Below are 10,518 nucleotides of genomic sequence, written 5' to 3' on the forward strand. Positions count from 1 at the left end.
TGCTGCTGCCCCGGGTGCAGGCTGCGGCAGAGCCACCGCCTCGGTGCCCTCCAGGAGGAGGAGGAGGAGGGAGGAAGCTCTGGCTGGCTGCTTCCCAAAGCTTCTCCAAATTTCCTCCAGCTGCCCGTGACACAGGGAGGAGGAGCCGCAGCCACGGGCAGCCCCATGGCAGGGCAGGGCGAGGGAAGCTTCCGCGCTTGGAGCTGCCTCGCTGCGTGTGCAGAGGGACCCATTTGCTGTCACACCCGAAGCAGCAGCCCCGCACAGCCCCAGCGAGGGCCTGGGGGGCACAGGGTGCTCCCCCTCACCTGTGTAGGGCAGGAGGCAGTTGCAGGTGTAGCCAGCAACGTCGTCGATGCACGTGCCCTGGTTCAGGCAGGGGTTGGAAGCGCATTCGTTGATATTGGTCTGGCAGTTGGGTCCTGTGTCAAGAAAATTAGAGAAAAGTGGCTGTGAGGGAGGTGTGCTGGTGGGAGGGGGCCGAGGGTACAGTGGGGACATGGGGACAATGCCAATGGCCCACCCATCACTCTGGAAGAGCCTCCTGCCCTCAGCTCCAGCCATGGGCACCCAAACTCTGCGCTGCCACATCTCCCCGCCAGACCTGGGGTCTCCACCACCCCTACAGCAAAGCCCCCAGCCCACCTGGCATCGCAGGGACACCCACCCCACAGCTCCCACCCAGCGCGGGGGGGACGGGGCAGTGTCCCTGGCTGCACCCTTACCGCTGAAGCCCTCCCTGCAGGTGCAGATGTAGCCACTGGTCATGTCCTTGCAGGTGCCACCGTTCATGCAGGGATTGGATTCACACTCATTATTATTAATGTCGCAGTTTGTCCCACTCCAGCCTGGGTCGCAGTCACACCTGTAGCTTTGGGGAAAAATTGGGGTGTAAAGCACATGATCTTATCTGATCTGGCCTTCCTGGCTACACCAGCCATCATTTACCCCAGCTCTTAATTGTGCCCCTGCAGGGAAACACCCCCCGGCACTAGCACTGAGCATGGACAAGCACCAGCACAGGGCTGCTCGCCCCACCTCTAACCCCAAATTTGTTGGGTGGCCCTTTGGTCCCAGCAGCTCCCCAGCAGCCCCCGCACCCTCCAGCCTACCCATTCAGCCCATCGTGGCATTTCCCATGGATGCAGGGGTTGCTGTTGCACTCATTCACTTCGGACAGACACTTGGGGTCGTGGAAGCCCTCGGGGCAGAGGCAGGTGAAGCCGTTGATGCCGTCCTTGCACGTGCCCCCGTTGTGGCAAGGGTTGCTGGAGCACTCATCGATGTTGATGTTGCACATGCGCCCTGGGAAAGGGAAGGGGGGTGTAAGGAAATGTTACCCCACAGGACACATGGCATGGCACGGTGGGTGCAAGCCGCCTCCTGGGGGCACCCAGTGGGCAGGGCCCCCTCCAGCCACCCGGGGAACGGCTGCTGGAGGCTCGAATCTCTGGGCACGTGTGTGGCAGCCACATAGGAGCAGGCTGCCCTCCAGGTAGGGTGACTTCACACCCCTGCATCACCCACCTGACTTAATTAAACGTGACTGGGAAGAGGCCGTGCCCTGGGCTCGTTTGGTCCAGGGGGGAGTAACGAAGGGAGCTGGTTTCAGCCTGTAACTCTACCTGCCGCGGCCGACAAAGCCAGGCTTTATTGTGGCTCCCGGCGGGCAGGAGGACAAGGGGCTGTGCGAGCAGGGAGAGGTGGGGGCTGCTCCCATCAAAGGCCTCTGCCATTTCCAGCAGGGATCAAACAAACCAGTCGGACAAGGCGGCAACCTGATACCCATGGGAGTGGGTGCAGCAGGAGTCGAATTCGCAGCACCAGACACCCCTTTGATTTCAGCCTAAGCCAGGGTCACTCTCCTGAACAAGCAGGAGCGCTGGAAGATACAAAACCTCTGGCAAGTGGGATGGCAGCATCTCCCCTCCTGGCTGCACCCTTGCCCCAGCTGTGTGGGGCACCACCAGCTTCAGGCAACCCTGCACCACCGTGGTGGGCACAGGGGACGTCCCAGGGCTCCCCGACGCAAGGATCCGGACCAGGTCCCCAGGGTGCTGCAGTGGCCACCTGCTCTCACCTGTGTATCCCGGCTCGCAGGTGCACTCGTAGCCATTGATCTTGTCGATGCACTTGCCGTAGTCACAGGGGCTGCTGGCGCAGTCGTCCAGGTTGATCTCGCAGTTGGGCCCTGGGGAGGAGAGTGGTGCTGTTAAGAGGGTCTCCAGCCCCACTGATGAGGCAAAAATGAAGCCTGCTGGTTCCACAACAAAGCACCTCTGCCACAAACGGCTCCCCAGCTCCTGGCTGGGGTGTGGTTCCTGCAAGAGCTGGGCACCAAACCGGGAGAACTTGTCCTCACCAAGGATGCCCCAGGCCAGCCCCGGCACCGGGCCAGCCCGCCCGGGGACAGGGATGGGACTGGGCTGCCATGGCACAGCCGACCTGGGGGAGCCTTCCTGCTCACCTGTGGTCCCTTTGAGGCAGAGGCAGTTGTAGGCGTTGTTCCTGTCCTGGCAGGTTCCCCCGTTTTTGCAGGGCTGGCTCTGGCACTCATTGATGTTGATGTCGCAGCGGTGGCCCGTGTAGCCGGGCTGGCAGAGGCAGGTGAAGGTGGCGATGCTGTCCTTGCAGGTCCCATAGTGGCACGGGTCGGGGTCACATTCGTTGATGTCAACCTCGCAGTGAGCGCCCGAGAAACCTGCCACCAGCAGGAGGGACACACAAGGTCAGGATGGGGGACACGGGGTGAGGATGGGGGACACTGGGACACTCCTTCCCCTCCTTGGCCAGGCGTGAGGCAGCGCACCGGGGTGGCTGCAAGCCCCAGGACCCCCAGGAGCAGGGCACAGGCAGGAGAGCACCCTGGCACGCTGGCGGTGGGGCCGGTCAGACCCCAGCTCACGGGCTTTGTCCCGGGGTGCACAATGACCTGCATTAAGCTGCCTCAGCTCAGGAGCGGGGCCCTGCGCTCGCCTGCGGCTCGTCCTGGAGCGCGTGGGGAGGAGGGGGCCAGCCACAGGCACCCCCGAATAAAACCCCCCCCAGCAGATCCTATTCTCCTGGCCGGCTCCCTCCCCGCCGGGTTTGGGGGTGGAGAGCTGAGGACAAAGTACAGCTTTGACTAGACCCCGCCAAGCCCACATAGCAGCTTTTCATCGGGGCTTGGCATTAGCAAGACACTAATTAGAGGCCATTCAGCTGGAAGATTTCTGGCGGGAGCTGCTCCACAAAAGAGCCACTGTTTGCCACCAGGGCTCAAGTCATCATTTTGTGCAACCGCTCCTTGGGTTTCGGTCGGCGAGCCCCCGCAGCCCTGCACCTTGCGTCCCCATAGAGGCAGCTTTATTCCTTCCTTCCTGCCTTCCCCCTCGCTGCCGCCCGCCGCCGAGGCGGGGAGCACGGCGGGACGGCTGCTGCAGGGCCACACCTAAGGAGAACCAGGCTCCTTACGCCTGGCTCCGGGGCTGGCAGCAAGCAGGGCTCGACTCGCTCCGCAGGGACAGTCCGCGCCCCATCAAGCAGGGACCAACCCCGCTGCCGGGGTCTTGGGGACAACCCCTACATCAGGTGCCTGGGGAGGTGGGTCCTTGTTACTAATTAATTTTATGGCACATAATGGGGCAGAAGGTGGCTTGTTCCCACCCGGTGTGGCAGGACCCCCGCCCCGAGCGGCAAGGGACCCCTCACCCTCGGTGCACTCGCAGCTGTAGGTGTTGGGGCCGTCCACACACTTGGCCCCGTTCTTGCAGGGGGTGCTGGCGCACTCGTCGATGTCGAACTGGCAGAGGTGCCCGTTGAAGCCTGCAACGGAGGGAGAAGTCACGTCCCCGTGCAGCAGCCAGAGCCGCCAGCCTCCCCCCGCCGCCGGGCAGATCCCGGCGGGCCCCCCGCGTCCCGGCCGGGGCGCCGGGTTTCCATGGGGATGGCTGCTGGGGGCCCTGAATGCAGGGCTGCGACCCGCCATTGAGAGCATCTTATTTACATCTCTAGAGGAGCAAAGTCTCTGAACTTCAAAACCTCCTTTCACAGATTAACCGTCTCCCCATTCTCCGCTCCACCCCGTGACTTTGACACCACATTCAAAGCCGCTGGTGCGGCCCCCCCCGGCCCCCAGCCCTCCTTCCCAAAGAGGGGCCTTTTCAAGTGCAAAGCCGTGGGGTTTAATCCTCCTTCTCCTCTCCCATGGGCCCGACCCGGAGCAGCATCGCCTGCACAGGGCTCAGCCCCTCGCTGCAATGGGGGAACCTCCCCACCACGAGCACCGAGAGGGGCTCAACCCCCTCTCCCTATTTCGCGGGGCTCTGAAATTTAAGAAGCCCATTTTGGCCCCTTCCCGGCTCGAGACGGGATGCAGCACAGCTTTGTTTCCGCCGCGATGGCAGTGGGACGGATGCCACGTACCAGTGGGGCACTCGCAGTGGAACTCATTGATCTTGTCGAGGCAGTTGCCGTTGTGCAGGCAGGGGCTGCTGGCACACTCATCCGTGTTGATCTCGCAGTAAACCCCCTCGTAACCTGCGGAGAGACCCGGCGCACCGTCAGCACCATGGCACGGGGCCGCCACAATGCGCGGGACGGGGAGGTTACACCAGGGTGCAAGTGGTCCCCCCATCTTTACTCTCAGGAGCTGAGCCTTTACTCTCAGGTGGTGGGACCTGATGCACAAGCTGCTCCATGGTTGTCCACCCTGGATCTCCCCACCCTTGGCTTGACCCAAGCCAGCCAGGAAGAGTCCAGAGCAGGGCTGATGGTGCCCGACTCTCACCTCCCGTCCCCCCCGCTGCTGCGGCAGATGGATCTTTACCAAGCTCTTTTTTTTTGGTGTGTCCCCAGACACACACCCCTCCCGTGGCTCCTCACCCAAACCAACGCTGAGCTGAAGCTCAGGGGCACCCACAGCCCGCACTCAGCACCAGGGCAGGGGTCCTGCCCACCCACCGGGCATGCAGATGCACTGAAACTCCCCAATCTGGTCCAGGCAGGTGGCATCATTCTGGCAGGGGTTGGAGAGGCACTCGTTGACGTCGATCTCGCAGCGAGGGCCCGAGTAGCCCTGCAAGCACTGGCACTGGAAGGAGCCCTGGGTGTTGATGCATTTCCCTGCGTGCTCGCAAGGGTTGGCTCCTGCAACACACAAGCGTGGCTCACAGGACACATTCCCGGCTGCACCGGCACCTTCCCCAGCTGCTCCTCTACCCCCTGCGTGAGCTCAGCCCCGATGCTCACCCAGCGAGCACTCATCCACGTCCTGGTTGCAGGCCGGCCCCATGTACCCCGAAGGACACGTGCAGATGGCTTTGCCGTTGACAGGGTTGGTGTCGCAGTTGGAGCCCTCGTTGCAGGGGTTGCTGATGCAGGCGTCGTCGAGGTGGCACAGCAAACCTGGGCAGCAAAAGGCAGGTGCATGTCAAGAGTGACGGGCACACGAGTCACCAGGCACCAAGACCTCAGCCAGGGGACACGCGGGGAGCTGCCACCCTGATGGGACGGGGCCTCACCTGTGCGGCCGTGGGGGCACTCGCAGTAGAAGGAGGCTACCCGGTCGTGGCAGGTGGCCCCGTGGAAGCAGGCAGCCATGGCACAGTCATCGATGTTCTCGCTGCAGTCCTCGCCCGTCCAGCCGTTGACGCAGACGCAGTTGTAGCCACCGTGGTTGTTGTGGCAAGTGCCCCCGTTCTGGCAGGCGTTGGGCATCAGCTGGCACTCGTCCACGTCCTCGGTGCAGTACTGACCTGCCAGGGGACAGGACACCTGTGTGAGGCTGGTGCTGCCCAGCTCCCGCAGGCCCCGGCAGCATCGTGGTGAAGGAGGACGGCTCTCCCTTCCCGGTCCCCGGGATTGCCCAGGGCAGGATCCATCCTTCCAGCCCAGCCCCGTGCCACCCGTGCTGCCAGCAGCGGCGTTACCTGTCCACTCGGGCGGGCACTGGCAGTTGTAGGTGTTGACGCCATCCACGCAGATGCCCCCATTCTTGCAGTTGTTTCCTGGACAGTCATTGATGTTCTCCTCACAGTTCTGGCCTGTGAACCCTGTGCAGAGGAGATGTCTGCCATGATGCTGACCAACCAACCAGCCATGCCACCGCCTCGGCCCCCTGCCACCCCACCCCCCGCCAACGGCAGGTTGTACATTATCGGGCGCCGAGCCTACGCCAGGCGCTGCCAGCTCAGCTTTGAAGCCAGTCGCATGGTTTCACCCCCAGCCCTGTCCTGCCTTTGCCAGGGCTTGGTTCCGCCGTGCAGGTTTCCCTGCCAGGGCACCATCGCTGGAGCCTGGCAAGTGGCGGCAGCTTCCTCCGCGCAGGGCAGACGAGGCGTCCCCGGCGCAGGGCTCGCCTGCCAAACCCCCCAGCTCTGGAGACGCTCGCCCTGAGCGGCGGAGGATCCGCCTCCTCGGCAAGCCAGGATGAACCAGAGCTGCTCCCACGAAGGCTTGCGGCACCCGGTGCTGAATCACCAGCTTTTAATTTCACATGGAAAGAGCCTCATCAGCAGCGCTTCCCCCGGAGGGGGATCCCAGCCCCTGGCAGGGTTACGCGCCACCCCACGCCGTGCTGCGCCGCTCCCAGCCCGCCTCTCGCGCGGTGAGCGCGGCCACTCGGGTTTATGTGATCGCCTCCACCTGATAGCGTCGCACGCATGGAAACCCGCCACCCCCCTTCCTCCCCGCCACAGAAATGGAAGAGCCAGGCCCTTCCCAGGGCCTCTGCCAGGCCACGCCATCCCCCTCCACCGCCGCTTGGGTTGAGAGCTGCGTTTACCCCAACACCCCCAAAGCCCCCAACCCTGAGCTCAGCGCCGGGCCGGCGATGCCAGCCTGTGGCAGCTCCCCGCGGTGCCGCCGTGCACCTGCAGCTCCCCCAAACCCCCCAAGGCATTCTGCAGGTCCAGACCGGGCTGCTCCCCGGCACAGGCAGCTCGCTGCGTCACCGCCGCCTCCACCGGGGAGAGAGTGGGTGCCCAAGCTCATCCTCTGCGGGACCCCAGACCCTGGCCCAGCTGGGGGTTCTCCTCTCACTCTCTCCGAAGGGTCCTGGTTTCCTCTCCCCCCCCGCAGCCTCAGCCCCATCCCATGAGGAGCAGCAACAGCTATTTACGATTGATGGTAGGAGTCCAAAGCAGATAACGTTGATTTGCACCCCATTTTTAAGCAGCTGGGCTGAGACTGAACAGCAATAACTGGCAATGTCCTAGATACCAGGATTAACTCATTTTGAACCATCCGAATGAGTAATTAGTACTGCAATTACTTTAAACTCAGGGTTACATTCTACAGCGATGGCATGATAAAACAGCCCAGATTAGTTTAACTTGAAGAAACCCGGTACGGCCAGGCCTCTCCGGGAATGAAAAGGGGACATTGTTTCAGGTCTGCTGTGCTGCATACCAGCGTATCAATCACCCTCTTATCATGAGAAACAGCCCCTCTGTCCCTCCTGCCTCCACCCAAAGCCAATGCAGCTCCTGCAACGAGCCGCGCCGGATGGCGGAGGTGCCGAGGGACCCCCCCCACCCCGTCCCCCCCAAATCAGGGGCTGTGCCGTGCCACCCCGCGGGAGGCAAACCAGCTCGTGCAGCATGCAAATCTCCTGGAAGCGGCCCACGAAGCCGCAGCTGGGTGTGAAAGCGCTGATCCCCCCCCAGCAGCAGGGATGCTCCCCCGGGGCCCTACCTCATCCCGACGTGCCCGACGCTTGGGCTGCTCTGGGGAAAGTGCCTCGTCAGCAGAATGGCAGGGCAGGGCCAAGCGCTGCTCCTCCTGCCCCCTCCACCTGCCCGTCCCTGCGGCAATGCCGCTGCATCGGGCCTGGGCTCGGAGCTGCTCCTGCAGAGCATCGCCCCTGGGAGCTCCCGGCCACATCGGCTCATCCCAGAAGGAAAAACTTCCTTCCCCGGCACTACTCGCCCCGTCAGCCCCAATGCCTCACCGCCCCTAAGGACAGGAGCTTTGCTCCAGCCTGGGTGAGCAGGTGTGGAGGGGAAACAGGAGAACCTGCGGGACCCTGCGTGTTTTGGGTGGTTAATGAGACTCTTGAGTTCTTGCAGCCAAAAGCTTCAGGAAGGGGATTGAACCTCTGAGCCTGTGTCAGAGACCAAGACGAGATGCCCCATGTTGCCCCATGGGGATGGTGCATCTTCCCCTGGCACCGGGCCGGGCTGCCAGCAGGATGGGGGTACGTCTGTGCCAGCTGTGCCCACCCCAATGCCACGTCCCCAGCAGCGGTGGGGCAGGAGTTTCAGTAGAGGGAGGCTGGAGCTCCCCACAGCGATGCCAAGGGCACAGAGCAGAGAAGCTCCTGTGGGGCTACAGGTGACCGGAGGAGATCAAAGCAATCCCAAGTGAGATTTCTCCGGCAGTTTAGCACTGCCCACCGCTTCCTTCCAAGGGAGAGGGCAGATGTGTCCCCTCTGCGTCTGCCACAGCCGGCCAGCGTGGCTGCCTCGGCTGAGAAACCCCCCCCAGCAAGCACAGCCTGGAGGAGTCGGCAGGAAACTCCACTATTTTATTTCCCCAGCCCCTTCCACTCCCTGCTCCGATCCCGCTGCCGGCCGCTGCCAGAGGGCAGAAGCGAAAGGGCTTGCCCAGGTCAGGGGGCCCTTTCACAGCCGCTTTTCTCTCCTCTGGCATGGAGGGTTCTGAGCTCTCTTGCAGGGTGCTGAGCTCCTGGAACAGCCCCCGCTGGGCCCCCTCCTGCAAAAGTCCTTCAGAGCTGTAACTTGGCTGGGCTGCTCCGGCGCTTGCCGGAGGGAGCAGCAGCGAGCACGGAGAGGGTCTCCCTTCCCCAACTCCTTTTGCACTCGGAAACTTTCCAAACCAGCTATTCCAGGCTAATTATTCCATTCTGGAAGTGGATTAAGCTAAAGCGGAAAAAGGCACTCTTATTCTGGACTATGAGCATCCGCACAGGGGCCTCCACTGAAACAGTTGTTTAGGAAGAGCTATTCTGGTGAATCACCAAGTATAAAGAGCCCTCAGATGACCTCTCCTCTTCGGGCATCGCTGCCCAACATCTTCCCAAACACACATGGCACAGCGAGCCCACAGCCCCTTGGTTTTGTCCCTCCCAGAGCCATAACTCAGGGGAAGCTCGGGCACTACTCGCTATGGGGGGCAAAGGGGCTGCAAGAGGGTCCCCCCCATCCCCGTGCCCCGCTCCGAAGCAGCCCCTACCTGGCAGGCACGTGCAGTCGTAGGTGGTGTCTCCGATCTGGCGGCACGTCCCCCCATTCTGGCAGGGCGAGGGGTTGCAGGGCACGTAGAGGTGCTCGCAGTTCTGCCCGGTGTACGCCGGCTTGCAGGAGCACTGGTAGGTGCCCACCTCGTTGGTGCAGCTCCCACCGTTCTTGCAGACGGGCGGCAAGATGTTGCACTCGTTTACGTCCTGCTTGCAGTTGGCCCCGTGGAAGCCGGCGGTGCACCGGCAGATGTAGTGGGCTTCGAAGGGGACGCACTGGCCCCCGTTGGCGCAGGGGTTGGAGGCGCAGGGATCGGCCTGCTGGCAGGTTTTGCCTGGGGAGGGCAGCGAGGGAAGGAGGATGAGGATGCAAACTGCAGCTCAGGCTCTTTGCTGGGAGTGATCTTTGCGCTGGGGTGCAGTCCCAGCTCTGGGACTGTGTTCGCAGGGGTTGCGACTCACTCCCCCCACCTCTGTCCCCGTAAAACCCTCTCCTGTGCAGGAGGATTGCAGCTCACCCAGCCACGGACCCTCCCAAGCCCCGACTTGGGTTTGCCGGCCCCCCCCACCTTTCCCCCAGCACTGGAGGAAGCCGAAATCAGAGGCAGGGCCCTTCCCCATCTGTGGGGGGTGTTTTCCAGGAGCAACCCCTGTCACAGGTTGTCCCTCTCCCTGTCCCGGCCGGGTCACCGTGTCTCCACACCACGCGGTGACACCGTCTCACCTGACCACCCCGGCGGGCAGCGGCACTTGTACTCGCTGAGCGTCAGCAGGTCGCAGGTCCCCCCGTTGCGGCAGGGGTTGCTGAGGCAGACGTTGTCGCGGGGGGTCAGGCAGAGCTCGTCGGTGAAGCCCAAACGGCAGGCGCAGGTGTAGTCCACGGTGCTGCCGCGCACAACCGGGATGCAGGTGCCGGCGTTCTTGCAGGGGGAGCTCAGGCAGGGGTTGGGCAACTGGCACCGCTCGCCCACGTAGGCACCGCTGCACCTAGCAGGGGTGAGACAGGCCATCAGCGTCATCGGCCCCGAGGGGCTGGGGGGCACCCACAGGGACCTCCCCCGGGCCTGACCCCCGCGGCATCGCGGCTCACTGGGTTTGGCACTGGCAAGGCTCTGCCCTGGCCGCGCTGGGCTGAGAGGAGGAAGATGAAAGAGGCGCCAGCAACAAAGGCGTCCTCCACGGAGGGGCCTGCACCGACTTGCAAAACCGCAGCCTCCAGCGCCGCCGTCCTGCTTCTCATCGCAATGTGCTGTTTTGGCACCCCCCCTGCCACTGAAAAGGAAACCGAGGCACAAGGGGGGATGTGGCGGAGGCAGGAGGTGTTCTCTCCCCCCCCCCCC

General features: G+C 63.3%; 1 protein-coding gene across 1 annotated transcript in view; it reads right to left on the reverse strand.

Annotated features, from left to right (window-relative positions):
* The window catches only part of NOTCH1 (notch 1), a 44,070-nt gene that overhangs the window by 14,020 nt on the left and 19,532 nt on the right, over positions 1-10,518 (reverse strand). Inside the window, exons 4-16 of the mRNA XM_026860651.1 lie at positions 9,903-10,165; positions 9,175-9,513; positions 5,910-6,032; positions 5,502-5,735; positions 5,230-5,385; positions 4,942-5,127; positions 4,405-4,518; positions 3,691-3,804; positions 2,468-2,701; positions 2,081-2,191; positions 1,113-1,305; positions 726-871; positions 309-422 (exon numbers count right to left, since the gene is read on the reverse strand). Of these exons, the coding sequence (XP_026716452.1) occupies positions 309-422; positions 726-871; positions 1,113-1,305; positions 2,081-2,191; positions 2,468-2,701; positions 3,691-3,804; positions 4,405-4,518; positions 4,942-5,127; positions 5,230-5,385; positions 5,502-5,735; positions 5,910-6,032; positions 9,175-9,513; positions 9,903-10,165 (2,327 nt within the window). The remainder of the gene's footprint in view (positions 1-308; positions 423-725; positions 872-1,112; positions 1,306-2,080; positions 2,192-2,467; positions 2,702-3,690; positions 3,805-4,404; positions 4,519-4,941; positions 5,128-5,229; positions 5,386-5,501; positions 5,736-5,909; positions 6,033-9,174; positions 9,514-9,902; positions 10,166-10,518) is intronic.

The sequence above is a fragment of the Athene cunicularia genome, assembly GCF_003259725.1.
Source record: "Athene cunicularia isolate RWA chromosome 17 unlocalized genomic scaffold, athCun1 chr17_part1, whole genome shotgun sequence".
NCBI lineage: Eukaryota > Metazoa > Chordata > Aves > Strigiformes > Strigidae > Athene > Athene cunicularia.